This window comes from Salmo salar, chromosome ssa09 (assembly GCF_905237065.1).
Source record: "Salmo salar chromosome ssa09, Ssal_v3.1, whole genome shotgun sequence".
Lineage (NCBI taxonomy): Eukaryota > Metazoa > Chordata > Actinopteri > Salmoniformes > Salmonidae > Salmo > Salmo salar.
In genome coordinates, this window is record NC_059450.1 from 133,435,510 (window position 1) to 133,454,037 (window position 18,528).

The 18,528-nt window shown below is 41.7% G+C and overlaps 1 protein-coding gene across 2 annotated transcripts; it reads right to left on the reverse strand.

The window, feature by feature from the left end:
- Window positions 1–2,090: 2,090 nt before the first annotated feature.
- LOC106613003 (mucin-2) lies at window positions 2,091–14,738 on the reverse strand. 2 transcript variants are annotated; one of them, XM_014214811.2, is made up of 11 exons: window positions 14,495–14,738; window positions 5,615–13,312; window positions 5,163–5,414; window positions 4,897–5,009; window positions 4,590–4,803; window positions 4,243–4,380; window positions 3,931–4,077; window positions 3,741–3,821; window positions 3,482–3,594; window positions 3,162–3,232; window positions 2,091–2,959 (listed from the first exon to the last, which is right to left on the reverse strand). In XM_014214811.2, exons 1-11 carry the CDS (start codon window positions 14,691–14,693, stop codon window positions 2,773–2,775), a joined length of 9,213 nt encoding a protein of 3,070 aa, XP_014070286.2. In that variant the 5' UTR covers window positions 14,694–14,738; the 3' UTR covers window positions 2,091–2,772. The 2 variants fall into 2 exon arrangements, with proteins under 2 accessions (XP_014070286.2, XP_045580600.1); XM_045724644.1 differs by having other exon boundaries at window positions 2,659–2,959; window positions 3,162–3,360.
- Window positions 14,739–18,528: the final 3,790 nt, after the last annotated feature.

The following is an 18,528-nucleotide window of genomic DNA, read 5'->3' on the forward strand; positions in this document are numbered from 1 at the left end:
CATTTCTTGAACTTCTTTTCCATCTCTATCATTTACTAAGGATCTCTGCTCTAACGTGACACTTCCCACGTCGTCCATAGGCGCTCAGAGCCCGGGAAAAAACAGAATGTCGTCATTCCAGCCCCAGGCTGAAACACATTATCGCCTTTCTCAAGTGGCCGATCAAGGGACACTGGGCTTATGCGCGTGACCCCGACCGCCCCCGCCTTTGGGATTTTTTCCTCTGTTTGCCGAAAAGGAGATTCCCTGTCGGAATATTATTGCTTTTCTACGAGAAAAATGTCGTAAAAATTGATTTTAAACAGCGGTTGACATGCTTCGAAGTACGGTAATGGAATATTTAGAATTTTATTGTCACGAATTGCGCCATGCGCGTGACACTTCTTTACTATTTCGGATAGTGTCTGGAACGCACGAACAAAACGCCGCTATTCGGATATAACGATGGATTATTTTGGACCAAACCAACATTTGTTATTGAAGTAGCAGTCCTGGGTGTGCATTCTGACGAAGACAACAAAAGGTAATCAAACTTTTATAATAGTAAATATGATTATGGTGAGTGCTAAACTTGCCGGGTGTCTAAATAAGCGAGCCCGTGATGCCTGGGCTATGTACTTAGAATATTGCAAAATGTGCTTTCACCAAAAAGCTATTTTAAAATCGGACATATCGAGTGCATAGAGGAGGTCTGTATCTATAATTCTTAAAATAATTGTTATGCTTTTTGTGAACGTTTATCGTGAGTAATTTAGTAAAATGTTAGCGAATTCCCGGAAGTTTGCGGGGGTATGCTAGTTCTGAACGTCACATGCTAATGTAAAAAGCTGGTTTTTGATATAAATATGAACTTGATTGAACAAAACATGTATGTATTGTATAACATAATGTCCTAGGGTTGTCATCTGATGAAGATCATCAAAGGTGAGTGCTGCATTTAGCTGTCTTCTGGGTTTTGGTGACATTATATGCTGGCTTGAAAAATGGGTGTCTGATTATTTCTGGCTTGGTACTCTGCTGACATAATCTAATGTTTTGCTTTCGTTGTAAAGCCTTTTTGAAATCAGACAGTGTGGTTAGATTAACGAGAGTCTTGTCTTTAAATGGCTGTAAAATAGTCATATGTTTGAGAAATTGAAGTAATAGGATTTTTAAGGTTTTGAAAATCGTGCCACAGGCTGGCAGTGGCTGTTACGTAGCCCATAGAGGATAAACTCCGTCAGATCTTTGTCTAAAGTCAACTCCGTCAGAGTGCTGAAAGATCTGATAGAATGGTTATATTTTTACAAGTGTTTGTATTCAATTTTATTTTTAGAGGCTGTTTTGAGTATTCTTTGTCAGCCCAGTCAATGGCTTGTCAACTCACCGATGGCTATGTAATGGGTTTCGTCGGAAGGAGTGGACCAAAGCTCAGCGTGGTAAGTGTTCATGATTTTTATTATCAAAAAACACTCAAACAAAATAACGTAAGGGAAAAACGAAAGCGCACAGTTCTGTCAGGTACAGAATAACAAAACAGAAAACAACTCCCCACAAAACACAGGTGGGAAAAGGCTGCCTAAGTATGATTCCCAATCAGAGACAACAATAGACAGCTGCCTCTGATTGGGAACCCTACTCGGCCAACACAAAGAAATAGATAACATAGAATGCCCACCCCACATCACACCCTGACCTAACCAAAAGATAAATAAAACGTCTCTCTAAGGTCAGGGCGTGACAGGCTAACCCTCTTAATAGCGATCTATTTGTCAATATTCCGAAAAAATATTTTAACATTGTTGCAACATATGCTTAAACTATTGACTTATTTGCTGTGTTAGACCTAAGGGTTATTGTTTGCTTCCTAAATGTTGTTTTATGTTCTGAATCTAGAAAAACGTGTCAAAATGCTAACAAAATTAGCCTTGGAGCATTATCACAATAAAATAAAACAGAAATACATTTGAAGAGTTGTATTGCATATTTGAATAATCTAATTGTCAGTGGAATTTTCTATCCCAATGATAATAATTAACAATCAATAAGCCTTGACTAATCCCCAAGGTTTGTAAGACACTGGGTTAAGAATAATTAGGCAAGGACTCAGCTTTCTGCAAAAGATTTATTCAGAGAATGTTCTGAGGTCCATTACACAAAGACATTCATTTTATGCTAACTCTCCACTTACGCACATACCTCCACACAAACAGTAGGTGAGTTGTATCCCTCCCTGGAGTTCTCACCACTGTTAATCACTACCCAGTGCTGTCTGTTCCTTTCCCCCGAGATTAGAAAAACCTTTAGGGTCACTCCCTTTCTTCTCTAAGTTACTCAAAGTTCCTCAGCTGTCGGGTCAATCACAGTCTACTTGTTGTTATCTTAGGCCCACTATAACACACACACACACATTTCATTTTTGTCCCGAGGCCTCTACTAGACCTTATGGGCCTTCGATTAGTACTTTAATTATTCGTTATACATGCTACATAACTACTAATTACTAATTGGTTACGTGTCAGGGTTGGATTCTTTAATAATTTAACTTTGAACATATTATTCCCTTATCACTGATGTTAGAATTAATCAATCAAGGCCTTTATTAAATACTTGTTGGACAATAAATATTTGTCTGCCGGAGTGACATCAATCCAGTTAGTTGCATTTTATAAAACAATTAAAGAATTAGGACGTTGTTCCTTTACATGGTGTGATAGCTGATACTTTTCTCTATCAAAATATATAATTGAAATGTTATTAATATTCAATATTTTTATATTTTTTATCTCTAAACTACATCTGGTAAGAATAACATCCTTGTAAATAGTCATTGGACACCACCTTTCTGTTGTGCTCTGTGTGCTGGAGGTTGTATGAGGTCAGCTTGCTAGTTGCTCTCAAATCAAGCCCAGCAGAACTCCCAGGACTATGGTCGCCACTTTCCAGCCTTCTCCCGGGGCCGTTGATATCTGGGAAACTCCTACAGGGAAAAAACAAATGTTTGGTCAATGTCTATAAGTAACTACTGAAAGGACAATATTAGCTTAGCAGCATCCCACACAAAATAAAACAGAAGAAATTAGTGAAACCACAACTAAGTCACATACATTAATTGAACAAAACAAACACCATCGCCATGTAATGCCAATTCACACCAAAAAAATCGAACGTTTTAAACATACTTTCCAAGGTAGCTATGGCAGTTATGTCCAGGTGTTTGCAGATAGTGTCCTGTAGAACAGTCTGGAGAGTTCTGTCATCAGCGGAAATATTCCCATTAAAACCACACATCATCCTAACTACCACACTACCGCTCTGAAAGCCCACCACTGTCATGTCAAAGGATGGATTTGACAGAACATGCCGTATTCTGGGGACAACCTGGATTTAAAAAAATAGTAAAGTAGATGTCTATTTCAAAAAATTGTTATGGAAAAGAAACCATAGTATTTTAAGATAGCATATTTAAGACATAATGATAATTACAAATCTATGCACTTACAGTTGTGACGATCTTTGTAGAGGCATATGCCCAAGCATCGCTCCCTGGGTCGTACAGAGAGGAATTGAAGATCCAAGAGTTTAAGTTTGCTGTTAATTTGAAAACATTCCCCACTGAGGGAAGCAGAGAGAGTTGTTATAATAAGCGGTAGGTCATCATGATTCAGTCAGAGGCACAAAAAGGCCTCAGTATTACAGATTCCTCTTTCTCTGAAGACCGTATGTGAGATCTGAAGAATTGGTGTGATTTCAGAACTTACGTGAGCAGAGAAACTTGGATGGAAGACACTGATTTTGGGATGAGCAAAGTTCCTTTTCTTGATCAAAACAGTCCACTGGATCTAGAGTGGGTACATTTTGATGACATGAAGATGTAATGTAACCTATGTGTAAGATACTCAAGTAAGGAACTGACACAGATACATTTTGAGGCAGAGGAAGTTAGTGTACCTATGCACAGCTTCCCACGATTAACAGGATTCGGATCTATCAAACCAGGATAGCAGCTACACTCCTGGCTCCCACTAGGACCAACCACACACTGAGCACGTGATGAACACAAGCCTTTACATGGATCTGCACCTGGAGTGATAATTCCTACAAAATAGTGAGTGCAATAGTGGTAAATACTGCTTAACTGGAGGTACTTACTAGTGTATTACAGGGTAATAACAAATGTTATTCCACTGGTAGTTACTCTTGTATAAAGTACTTATTTAATGTAAAGTGTAGCACACATTTCAAGCAACAAAGTGTTCTTACTCTTGCAGTCAGTACCCGGTACGGTTGGATTTTGGTCGTAGAATTCTGCCTTGCATCCACATGTATGTGAAGGTCCCTCTCTGACACAGGTGGCATTTTTTGAGCATGTGTAACCTCCTCTTTGACAGATATCTGCCTCTGTAATAAAGTAATACATTAAGTTACCAAAAACCAACGAAATACACATGGCAATATGAATGTAGACTTAATACTTAGATATACAAATCTATCATTCAATTGATCCAAAGCATCCATATTTCTGTTACTTCTTAAATATTTATTCCAAAATCACTTATTTGATTAACTAGCATAGAAAATATAATTGTACGTAGTTATTGGAATTGAACCTTTTACAGAGGTGATATTCAGATCCACTCTGAGTGCAGATGAATTCAGCGCATTGATGACGCTCTTCTGCACGTCAGAGGTTGACAGGTTGACCTCCAGAGCAGTGACCAGATCAAAGTCAACGATCACACCTCTGCGAACACCAGTCACAACAATCACCATTTCTTTATACCTGATAAGCTCCTGGTATCCTTTCGGGAGATTGTTTTCAACCTTTAAAGAAATATGTGCATTTAAATCATACAGGGTTATATTATATGACTCAAATTAAAAAGCAATTATAAAAAATGCTTAGTGAATATTTACCTGCACGGTAAAATTTGTCACAAAGTCTTTGTAAAGTTTGCTGGATTGATTTGTATAATCAGACACAAAATCTCTGCCTGGAATTCGAGTGAAAGATTCATAGACCTTTCCAGCTTTTGGAGAAAAAAGATAAATTAACATTCAGCAAAAGAAATGTGACGTTTGCACAAAATGTCCCATTGTACTCATTTGATCTATATATTTTTTTAAACAAAAGTAGGTTCTTAGCGAATTTAAGCAGATTACTTGAAAACATTTTGACATACCAGTGATTATGTTTGCTGAAATGTTTTTCTTGATACTGCAGGATAAGTACTCAATAATCAGAGTGTGTATGGTTCCAGGAGTAAGGTCTGAGAAAACAGCTTTGGTGGCTGAGGTCTCATTCTGGATTGATTTGGAACCAGACGCCAGCTTCACCTTGTACTCTATCTGCTGGTCCAGGTTAATACCTGTCCAACTCACACTGATTAACTTACTGGTGACATTCTCCAGCCTGATGACATTCACCAGAGTTTCTGACACAGAAAACAAATTACAACAAATAAAGATAAAATAGTTATCTGTATGTACAGCAATATTTTCACACATTTCAATAGTCTTTGGTATCAATTTGTAAGTTAAAAGATAAATAATTCTATACTATGTCTACTACATTTGTTATTAAGAATCATATCATCTTATGATGGTTTTTGAGAATGAGTGCATATAATCTTACTGCATTCTGCAACAGTGGTTTCGATTGTTGTCACCAAAGTAGTGTCTCTGAAAGTTAGTCCCTGTGAGGGAGTGGAGGGAGTGGATACTGCTACAAATGTTGAGGTTCTTGTTATTACTGTAGTAGTACCACTTTTTGATGGCATTATTGGTCTTAGAGTAGTGACATCACTTGTGACTGTCGATGTAGCAGTGGGAGTTGTGTCATCACTTGAAGTGGGTGTTGATGTAGTTGAGGGAGTGGTGTCTTCACTTGAAGTGACTGTTGATGTAGCTGAGGGAGTGATGGCATCACTTGAATTGACTGTTGATGTAGTTGAGGGAGTGTTGCCATTACTTGAGGTGACTGTTGAGGGAGTGGTGGCATAACTAGAAGTGACTGTTGATGTCGTTGAGGGAATGGTGGCATCACTTGAAGTGACTATTGATATAGTTGGCGTGGTGGTGGTGGTGGTGGCATCACTTGAAATGACTGTTGAGGGAGTGGTAGAATTACTTGAAGTGACTGTTAATATAGTTGAGGGAGTGGTGGAATCACTTGAAGTGGATTTTGATGTAGTTGAGGGAGTGGTGGCTTCACTTGAAGTGACTATTGATATAGTTGAGGTGGTGGTGGCATCACTTGAAGTGACTGTTGAGGGAGTGGTGGAATCACTTGCAGTGACTGTTGATGTAGTTAAGGAAATAATGGCATCACTTGTAGTGACTGTTGATGTAGTTGAGGGAGTGGTGGAATCACTTGAAGTGACTGTTGATGCAGTTGATGGAGTGGTGGCATCACTTGAAGTGGGTGTTGGTGTAGTTGAGGGAGTGGTGGAATCACTTGAAGAGGGTGTTGGTGTAGTTGAGGGAGTGATGGCAGCACTTGATGTGACTGTTGATGTTGTTGAGAGAGCGGTGGCATCACTTGAAGTGGGTGTTGATGTAGTTGAGGGAGAGGTGGATTCACTTGAAGTGGGTGTTGATGTAGTTGAGGGAGTGGTGGCATCACTTGAAGTGGGTGTTGTAGTTGAGGGAGTGGTGGCATAACTAGAAGTGACTGTTGATGTAGTGAAGGGAATGATGGCATCACTTGTAGTGACTGTTGATGTCGTTAAGGAAATAATGGCATCACTTGTAGTGACTGTTGATGTAGTTGAGGGAGTGGTGGAATCACTTGAAGTGACTGTTGATGCAGTTGATGGAGTGGTGGCATCACTTGAAGAGGGTGTTGATGTAGTTGAGGGAGTGGTGGCATTACTTGAAGTGGGTGTTGGTGTAGTTGAGGGAGTGGTGGAATCACTTGAAGAGGGTGTTGGTGTAGTTGAGGGAGTGATGGCAGCACTTGATGTGACTGTTGATGTAGTATCACTTGAGGTGACTGTTGATGTTGTTGAGAGAGTGGTGGCATCACTTGAAGTGGGTGTTGATGTAGTTGAGGGAGTGGTGGCATTACTTGAAGTGGGTGTTGTAGTTGACGGAGTGGTGGCATAACTAGAAGTGACTGTTGATGTAGTTAAGGCATTGGTGGCATCACTTGAAGTGACTATTGATATAGTTGAGGTGGTGGCATCACTTGAGGTGACTGTTGAGGGAGTGGTGGCATAACTAGAAGTGACTGTTGAGGGAGTGGTGGAATCACTTGCAGTGACTGTTGATGTAGTTGAGGGAGTGGTGTAATCACTTGAAGAGGGTGTTGGTGTAGTTGAGGGAGTGATGGCAGCACTTGATGTGACTGTTGATGTAGTATCACTTGAGGTGACTGTTGATGTTGTTGAGAGAGCGGTGGCATCACTTGAAGTGGGTGTTGATGTAGTTGAGGGAGAGGTGGATTCACTTGAAGTGGGTGTTGATGTAGTTGAGGGAGTGGTGGCATCACTTGAAGTGGGTGTTGTAGTTGAGGGAGTGGTGGCATAACTAGAAGTGACTGTTGATGTAGTGAAGGGAATGATGGCATCACTTGTAGTGACTGTTGATGTCGTTGAGTGAATGGTGGCATCACTTGAAGTGACTATTGATATAGTTGGCGTGGTGGTGGCATCACTTGAGGTGACTGTTGAGGGAGTGGTGGCATAACTAGAAGTGACTGTTGATGTAGTTAAGGGAATGATGGCATCACTTGTAGTGACTGTTGATGTCGTTGAGGGAATGGTGGCATCACTTGAAGTGACTATTGATATAGTTGAGGGAGTGGTGGATTCACTTGAAGTGACTGTTGATGCAGTTGATGGAGTGGTGGCATCACTTGAAGTGGGTGTTGGTGTCGTTGAGGGAGTGGTGGAATCACTTGAAGAGGGTGTTGGTGTAGTTGAGGGAGTGATGGCAGCACTTGATGTGACTGTTGATGTAGTATCACTTGAGGTGACTGTTGATGTTGTTGAGAGAGTGGTGGCATCACTTGAAGTGGGTGTTGATGTAGTTGAGGGAGTGGTGGCATTACTTGAAGTGGGTGTTGATGTAGTTGAGGGAGTGGTGGCATCACTTGAAGTGGGTGTTGTAGTTGACGGAGTGGTGGCATAACTAGAAGTGACTGTTGATGTAGTTAAGGCATTGGTGGCATCACTTGAAGTGACTATTGATATAGTTGAGGTGGTGGCATCACTTGAGGTGACTGTTGAGGGAGTGGTGGCATAACTAGAAGTGACTGTTGAGGGAGTGGTGGAATCACTTGCAGTGACTGTTGATGTAGTTGAGGGAGTGGTGTAATCACTTGAAGAGGGTGTTGGTGTAGTTGAGGGAGTGATGGCAGCACTTGATGTGACTGTTGATGTAGTATCACTTGAGGTGACTGTTGATGTTGTTGAGAGAGCGGTGGCATCACTTGAAGTGGGTGTTGATGTAGTTGAGGGAGAGGTGGATTCACTTGAAGTGGGTGTTGATGTAGTTGAGGGAGTGGTGGCATCACTTGAAGTGGGTGTTGTAGTTGAGGGAGTGGTGGCATAACTAGAAGTGACTGTTGATGTAGTGAAGGGAATGATGGCATCACTTGTAGTGACTGTTGATGTCGTTGAGTGAATGGTGGCATCACTTGAAGTGACTATTGATATAGTTGGCGTGGTGGTGGCATCACTTGAGGTGACTGTTGAGGGAGTGGTGGCATAACTAGAAGTGACTGTTGATGTAGTGAAGGGAATGATGGCATCACTTGTAGTAACTGTTGATGTCGTTGAGGTGGTGGTGGAATCACTTGAAGTGACTATTGATATAGTTGGCGTGGTGGTGGTGGTGGCATCACTTGAAGTGACTGTTGAGGGAGTGGTGGAATCACTTGAAGTGACTGTTGATGTGGTTGAGGTGGTGGTGGATTCACTTGAAGTGGGTGTTGATGTAGTTGAGGGAGTGGTGTCATCACTTGAAGTGACTGTTGAGGGAGTGGTGGCATAACTAGAAGTGACTGTTGATGTGGTTAAGGCATTGGTGGCATCACTTGAAGTGACTGTTGACGTAGTTGAGGGAGTGGTGGATTCACTTGAAGTGGGTGTTGATGTAGTTGAGGGAGTGGTGGCATCACTTGAAGTGGGTGTTGTAGTTGAGGGAGTGGTGGCATAACTAGAAGTGACTGTTGATGTAGTTAAGGCATTGGTGGCATCACTTGAAGTGACTATTGATATAGTTGAGGTGGTGGTGGCATCACTTGAGGTGACTGTTGAGGGAGTGGTGGCATAACTAGAAGTGACTGTTGAGGGAGTGGTGGAATCACTTGCAGTGACTGTTGATGTGGTTGAGGTGGTGGTCGATTCACTTGAAGTGGGTGTTGATGTAGTTGAGGGAGTGGTGTCATCACTTGAAGTGACTGTTGAGGGAGTGGTGGCATAACTAGAAGTGACTTTTGATGTGGTTAAGGCATTGGTGCCATCACTTGAAGTGACTGTTGATGTATTTGAGGGAGTGTTGGAATCACTTGAAGTGGGTGTTGATGTAGTTGAGGAAGTGATGTAATCACTTGAAGAGGGTGTTGGTGTAGTTGAGGGAGTGATGGCAGCACTTGATGTGACTGTTGATGTAGTATCACTTGAGGTGACTGTTGATGTTGTTGAGAGAGTGGTGGCATCACTTGAAGTGACTGTTGATGTGGTTGAGGTGGTGGTGGATTCACTTGAAGTGGGTGTTGATGTAGTTGAGGGAGTGGTGTCATCACTTGAAGTGACTGTTGAGGGAGTGGTGGTATAACTAGAAGTGACTGTTGATGTGGTTGAGGGAGTGTTGGAATCACTTGAAGTGGGTGTTGATGTAGTTGCGGGAGTGATGTAATCACTTGAAGAGGGTGTTGGTGTAGTTGAGGGAGAGATGGCAGCACTTGATGTGACTGTTGATGTAGTATCACTTGAGGTGACGGTTGATGTTGTTGAGAGAGTGGTGGCATCACTTGAAGTGGGTGTTGTAGTTGAGGGAGTGGTGGCATAACTAGAAGTGACTGTTGATGTCGTTAAGGGAATGATGGCATCACTTGTAGTGACTGTTGATGTCGTTGAGGGAATGGTGGCATCACTTGAAGTGACTATTGATTTAGTTGGGGTGGTGGTGGCATCACTTGAGGTGACTGTTGAGGGAGTGGTGGCATAACTAGAAGTGACTGTTGATATAGTTAAGGGAAGGATGGCATCACTTGTAGTGACTGTTGATGTCGTTGAGGGAATGGTGGCATCACTTGAAGTGACTATTGATATAGTTGGCGTGGTGGTAGTGGTGGCATCACTTGAAGTGACTGTTGAGGGAGTGGTGGAATTACTTGAAGTGACTGTTAACATAGTTGAGGGAGTGGTGGAATCACTTTTAGTGACTGTTGAGGGAGTGGTGGAATCACTTGCAGTGACTGTTGATGTAGTTGAGGGAGTGGTGTAATCACTTGAAGTGGATGTTGATGTAGTTGAGGGAGTGGTGGCATCACTTGAAGTGGGTGTTGATGTAGTTGAGGGAGTAGTGGCATCACTTGAAGTGGGTGTTGTTGTTGAGGGAGTGGTGGCATAACTAGAAGTGACTGTTGATGTAGTTAAGGGAATGATGGCATCACTTGAAGTGACTATTGATATAGTTGAGGTGGTGGTGGCATCACTTGAGGTGACTATTGAGGGAGTGGTGAAATCATTTGAAGTGACTGTTGATGCAGTTGATGGAGTGGTGGCATCACTTGAAGTGGGTGTTGGTGTAGTTGAGGGAGTGGAGGAATCACTTGAAGTGACAGTTGATATAGTTGAGGTAGTGGTGGCATCACTTGAAGTGACTGTTGAGGGAGTGGTGGAATCACTTGCAGTGACTGTTGATGTAGTTGAGGGAGTGGTGGAATCACTTGAAGAGGGTGTTGGTGTAGTTGAGGGAGTGATGGCATCACTTGATGTGACTGTTGATGTAGTATCACTTGAGGTGACTGTTGATGTTGTTGAGAGAGTGGTGGCATCACTTGAAGTGGGTGTTGATGTCGTTGAGGGAGTGGTGGATTCACTTGAAGTGGGTGTTGATGTAGTTGAGGGAGTGGTGGCATCACTTGAAGTGGGTGTTGTAGTTGAGGGAGTGGTGGCATAACTAGAAGTGATTGTTGATGTAGTGAAGGGAATGATGGCATCACTTGTAGTGACTGTTGATGTCGTTGAGTGAATGGTGGCATCACTTGAAGTGACTATTGATATAGTTGGCGTGGTGGTGGCATCACTTGAGGTGACTGTTGAGGGAGTTGTGGCATAACTAGAAGTGACTGTTGATGTAGTTAAGGGAAGGATGGCATCACTTGTAGTGACTGTTGATATCGTTGAGGGAATGGTGGCATCACTTGAAGTGACTATTGATATAGTTGGCGTGGTGGTGGTGGTGGCATCACTTGAAGTGACTGTTGAGGGAGTGGTGGAATCACTTGAAGTGACTGTTGATGTGGTTGAGGTGGTGGTGGATTCACTTGAAGTGGGTTTTGATGTAGTTGAGGGAGTGATGGCATCACTTGAAGTGGGTGTTGATGTAGTTAAGGCAGTGGTGGCATCACTTGAAGTGACTATTGATATAGTTGAGGTGGTGGTGGCATCACTTGAGGTGACTGTTGAGGGAGTGGTGGCATAACTAGAAGTGATTGTTGATGTAGTTGAGGTGGTGGTGGAATCACTTGAAGTGGGTTTTGATGTAGTTGAGGGAGTGATGGCATCACTTGAAGTGGGTGTTGTAGTTGAGGGAGTGGTGGCATAACTAGAAGTGACTGTGGATGTAGTGAAGGGAATGATGGCATCACTTGTAGTGACTGTTGATGTCGTTGTGTGAATGGTGGCATCACGTGTAGTGACTATTGATATAGTTGGCGTGGTGGTGGCATCACTTGAGGTGACTGTTGAGGGAGTGGTGGCATAACTAGAAGTGGGTGTTGATGTAGTTGAAGTGGTGGTGGCATCACTTGAGGTGACTGTTGAGGGAGTGGTGGCATAACTAGAAGTGACTGTTGATGTAGTTAAGGGAATGATGGCATCACTTGTAGTGACTGTTGATGTCGTTGAGGGAACGGTGGCATCACTTGAAGTGACTATTGATATAGTTGGCGTGGTGGTGGTGGTGGCATCACTTGAAGTGACTGTTGAGGGAGTGGTGGAATCACTTGAAGTGACTATTGATATAGTTGGCTTGGTGGTGGCATCACTTGAGGTGACTGTTGAGGGAGTGGTGGCATAACTAGAAGTGACTGTTGATGTAGTTAAGGGAATGATGGCATCACTTGTAGTGACTGTTGATGTCGTTGAGGGAATGGTGGCATCACTTGAAGTGACTATTGATATAGTTGGCGTGGTGGTGGTGGTGGCATCACTTGAAGTGACTGTTGAGGGAGTGGTGGCATCACTTGAAGTGACTGTTGATGTGGTTGAGGTGGTGGTGGATTCACTTGAAGTGGGTGTTGATGTAGTTGAGGGAGTGGTGTCATCACTTGAAGTGACTGTTGAGGGAGTGGTGGCATAACTAGAAGTGACTGTTGATGTGGTTAAGGCATTGGTGGCATCACTTGAAGTGACTGTTGATGTAGTTGAGGGAGTGGTGGCATAACTAGAAGTGACTGTTGATGTAGTGAAGGGAATGATGGCATCACTTGTAGTGACTGTTGATGTCGTTGAGTGAATGGTGGCATCACTTGAAGTGACTATTGATATAGTTGGCGTGGTGGTGGCATCACTTGAGGTGACTGGTGAGGGAGTGGTGGCATAACTAGAAGTGACTGTTGATGTAGTTAAGGGAATGATGGCATCACTTGTAGTGACTGTTGATGTCGTTGAGGGAATGGTGGCATCACTTGAAGTGACTATTGATATAGTTGGCGTGGTGGTGGTGGTGGCATCACTTGAAGTGACTGTTGAGGGAGTGGTGGAATCACTTGAAGTGGGTGTTGATGTAGTTGAGGGAGTGGTGTCATCACTTGAAGTGACTGTTGAGGGAGTGGTGGCATAACTAGAAGTGACTGTTGATGTGGTTAAGGCATTGGTGGCATCACTTGAAGTGACTGTTGATGTAGTTGAGGGAGTGTTGGAATCACTTGAAGTGGGTGTTGATGTAGTTGAGGGAGTGGTGTCATCACTTGAAGTGACTGTTGAGGGAGTGGTGGCATAACTAGAAGTGACTGTTGATGTGGTTAAGGCATTGGTGGCATCACTTGAAGTGACTGTTGATGTAGTTGAGGGAGTGTTGGAATCACTTGAAGTGGGTGTTGATGTAGTTGAGGGAGTAGTGGCATCACTTGATACGGATGTAATGTATGTGACAACTGTGAATAAAAACAACAACAAAAACAACAATGTATATATTTCAAGAGAGTCACACACTCTATATATAAACTCCCAGTAATTAATTGGGTAAAGCACCAATGTTTCGGCATCACTGTGCCTTCTTCAGGGTAATTTCATGAATGCTTGAACCAGGTTGTGTAGACAAACAGTGCAATTATTGCAACCAATGACAATAGTGAGGGGTGTATCATCATTATTAGGTTGATTAGTATGAATTAAATGTTATTGTGACATGTAATCTCTTAGTTCAACCATAATGCATAATAAGCATCATCAACAGGGGGAATATGTTGGGTGAACGCTGATAAGCTGGATAAATAATAGAAAGAATAGTACACCCCCCTCCCCCTTTGCCCTCAGAACAGCCTCAGTTCGTTCGGGTATGGACTCTACAAGGTGTCGAAATGCTGTCCCATGTTGACTCCAATGCTTCCCGCAGTTGTGTCAAGTTGGCTGAATGTTCTTTGGGTGGTGTACCATTCTCAATACACATGGGAATCATTCACCCTCTGAATGGCACACATACACAATCCGTGTCTCAATTGTCTCAAGGCTTAACATCCTTCTTTAACCTGTCTCCCCCCCTTCATCTTCACTGATTGAAGTGGATTTAACAAGTGACATCAATAAGGGGTCATTGCTTTCACCTCGATTCAGCTGGTCAGTCTATGTCATGGAAAGAGTAGGTGTTTTTAATGTTTTGTACACTCAATGTAGTATATTAACCATGACTAAAACGTCATACTGCTCTTTACTTTTTAAATGTCATTCAAATACTTAGTATTAGTTCATTTTAAACTGCTTTGACCTCAGACAGGAACGATTGAAGTGCCTCTAAGTCAGTTATGTGGTTTATGACAGTGGAAAGCTGAGTCATAAACTATAGTCTACTTAAAGTGTATCACCTAGGAAACAACTGTGTTAAAGTTAGCAGTTATCAAATTAAAAGTTTAATGAAACCATACATAATAAAACATGTAACAAAATTTAACAGAGGTCTATTATTGTTTGCAAATAAGGTCTCTATTTATTATTTTGTAATCGGAGTCATCATGCTGTCGATTTATTCAGTAACAAATTCAAGTAATAAGGAAAGGATGGACAACAAAAACGCTTTGGTTCCAGCTACTATGCAACATAATTAAATAAGTGGTACTTACATAACATAAAGGCAACCTTGATAAGCCAAGAGGATATTCTTTCTTGCATTTTAAAAATATATATTTTTCTTTCCCAGGCACATCTCCTTTTAACCCAGCCCAGATAGCCTGCTATGTGATGTGAGGCAGAGATGATTTCCTTGTTCACAGGTGAAAGGCAAGGTGTGTATGGCAATCTGTTTTCTTTGGAACAACCCATTTTGCTCTCACATTTAAGTATAACCTGTAGGATGGATCAGGGAAGTGTTGAATTCACAAAGAGACCTTTGATATGTTACGGCAGGACTGAGGGTGGAACACATTGGTAACCACAGTTGGTCATTCATTAGAAACTTTGCATGATGCATCCCCTGGTAAAAACATTGATGGAAATATTAAAACAGGCTGCTTACAAAAAAACTCAACCTCAGCTTTGCATATTGGAGACCGTACCAGCATCCCGGAGTCGCCTCTCCACTGTTGACATTGAGACTGGTGTTTTGCGGGTACTATTTAATGAAGCTGCCAGTTGAGGACTTGTGAGGCATCTGTTTCCCAAACTAGACACTCTAATGTACTTGTCCTCTTGCTCAGTTGTGCACCAAGGCCTCCCACTCCTCTTCCTATTCTGGTTAGGGCCAGTTTGCGTTGTTCTGTGAAGGGAGTAGTACACAGCGTTGTACGAGAACTTCAGTTTCTTGGCAATTTCTCGCATGGAATAGCCTTCATTTCTCAGAACAAGAATAGACTGACGGGTTTCAGAAGAAAGTTCTTTGTTTCTGGCCATTTTGAACCTGTAATCGAACCCACAAATGCTGATGCTCCAGATACTCAACTAGTCTAAGGCCAGTTTTATTGCTTCTTTAATCAGAACAACAGTTTTCTGTGCTAACATAATTGCAAAAGGGTTTTCTAATGATCAATTAGCCTTTTAAAATGATAAACTTGGATGACACAACATGCCATTGGAACACAGGAGTGATAGTTGCTGATAATAGGCCTCTGCATGCCTATGTAGATGTAAAGAATGTGCCGTTTCCAGCTACAATAGTCATTTACAAGATTAACAATTACTACACTGTATTTCTGTTCAATTTGATGTTATTTTAATGGACAACATTTTTTGCTTTTCTTTCAAAAACAAGGACATTTCTAAGTGACCGCAAACTTTTAAACGGTAGTGTACATATACTGTAAAAGTGTTTTGTGGTGTAACTGTATCAATTTTAATGTTCCAATTATTCCAGCTCCAAACTATTTCAATGACTGATTACTAATTAAACAAGGATATTTGTGGAGCAATCATGCTAACTGGTAGAGAGAAGTTATTGTTTTGTTCCACACAGCAAATCCTTTAACAGATCACACCTTGAAAAGGCTCCTGAACACAATAGCCCTGATGCTGTTACTATAGGAGAGTGGGAAAAGTGATAATTATACTGATTCAAAAAGAGTCACAATATGATAATGATCAGGTATTTTTTTATTTAACCTTTATTTAACTCTTTTTGATACTGTCGCAAAGCTAACTAAAAAGCAGCATTCGCAAATGGAGGATGGCTTTCACTTCAGCAGTAATACATTTATGAACTTTTTTGAGGAAAAGATCATGATCATTAGAAAGCAAATTACGGACTCCTCTTTAAATCTGCGTATTCCTCCAAAGCTCCATTGTCCTGAGTCTGCACAACTCTGCCAGGACCAAGGATCAAGGGAGATACTAAAGTGTTTTAGTACTATATCTCTTGACACAATGATGAAAATAATCATGGCCTCTAAACCCTCAAGCTGCATACTGGACCCTATTCCAACTAAACTACTGAAAGAGCTGCTTCCTGTGCTTGGCCCTCCTATGTTGAACATAATAAACGGCTCTCTATCCACCGGATGTGTACCAAGCTCACTAAAAGTGGCAGTAATAAAGCCTCTTTTGAAAAAGCCGAATCTTGACCCAGAAATTATAAAAAACTATCGGCCTATATCGAAACTTCCATTCCTCTCAACAATTTTTGAAAAAGCTGTTGCGCAGCAACTCACTGCCTTCCTGAAGACAAACAATGTATACGAAACGCTTCAGTCTGGTTTTAGACCCCATCATAGCACTGAGACTGCACTTGTGAAGGTGGTAAATGACCTTTTAATGACGTCAGACCGAGGCTCTGCATCTGTCCTCGTGCTCCTAGATCTTAGTGCTGCTTTTGATACCATCGATCACCACATTCTTTTGGAGAGATTGGAAACCCAAATTGGTCTACATGGACAAGTTCTGGCCTGGTTTAGATCTTATCTGTCGGAAAGATATCAGTTTGTCTCTGTGAATGGTTTGTCCTCTGACAAATCAATTGTAAATTTCGGTGTTCCTCAAGGTTCCGTTTTAGGACCACTATTGTTTTCACTATATATTTTACCTCTTGGGGATGTCATTCGAAAACATAATGTTAAATTTCACTGCTATGCGGACGACACACAGCTGTACATTTCAATGAAACATGGTGAAGCCCCAAAATTGCCCTCGCTAGAAGCCTGTGTTTCAGACATAAAGAAGTGGATGGCTGCAAACTTTCTACGTTTAAACTCGGACAAAACAGAGATGCTTGTTCTAGGTCCCAAGAAACAAAGAGATCTTCTGGATGGTTGTACAGTCGTCTCAAATAAAACTGTGAAGGACCTCGGCATTACTCTGGACCCTGATCTCTCTTTTGAAGAACATATCAAGACTGTTTCAAGGACAGCTTTTTTCCATCTACGTAACATTGCAAAAATCAGAAACTTTCTGTCCAAAAATGATGCAGAAAAATTAATACATGCTTTTGTTACTTCTAGGCTGGACTACTGCAATGTTCTACTTTCCGGCTACTCGGATAAAGCACTAAACAAACTTCAGTTAGTGCTAAATACGGCTGCTAGAATCCTGACTAGAACCAAAAAAATTGATCATATTACTCCAGTGCTAGCCTCCCTACCCTACACCTTTATCTGGTTCCCATTTTTCTTGTAGTCATTGCGCTAACGCTAACAGCATTGGCTCGCGAAACTGCATCTAACTTCCTTCATACAGGACATAGTGACATAAAAATGGTAGGCTATCCAAGAGTTCATCTGACTCTGTGGAAGTAGATAAAGGGCTTCAATGCCAAAATCCCATAATGGATCTTCCACTGCAGAACCACATAAAAGCATGGTTTAGAAATGATGTGACTATAGTATCTTCATAGTAAAATTCACACTGCACAGTACATCCAGTGTTTTGTGGTTTGTGATGACACTAGATTAAGCTCACATAACAGCAGAATAATTTGCATGTTTGTTTTAATGGAAATGTAAACACTGGCACACAAAACATACAGTCAAAGAAAGAGGAACAGTTTTACTGAATTGACATGAATCTCCTAATTGAGTCCAAGTTTCTATGCAGATTATTCCCCTGCTTTGTATTTGTTTGTATTGATTTGAGTCATTTTCTATATATTTTAGCATATGTTACATTTTATATTTCATGATTCATGATTCATGACACGCATGTCATCAATTTTACTGCAGAGTAGAAGAAGAAGTTTAATGTGACCATGGTATCGAGAAACTGCGATGGATGATGAGGAGGAGACCTGGCTGATGACTGTGGCACGTTTTTGGAGCTTGGAAAGGCCAGAGATAGCTAGACTAGTAAATTGTGCTAAGGAACAGAAGGTGGGTACTGGAGAAGCAGTACAGCGGATGAAGACGCGGCATGAGCATGGTGAACAGGTAGACGTGGTTATGGACAGTGAGGAAGAAAGAGAAGAGCCGAGTGCAGTGGGCAGATGTGTTTTGAGGATGTGTATTCTGCTGTCTCTGAAGGTTTAGAAATTAAACCTGAATTACTTGTGGTGGGTGGCAGGTGTGGTGAAGAGCATCGCCCCGATGGTCATGCAAAGGATTATTCAGGCCCATTGGAAGTCATATTAGAATATGTCAGTTATCCAGTGAGAGATTTCATGCCGAACCCACTAAGGTGTTTCTGATGCCAAGCTTATGGTCATGTTGCAGCAGTGTGTTGGAGGGAGATTCCGAGATGT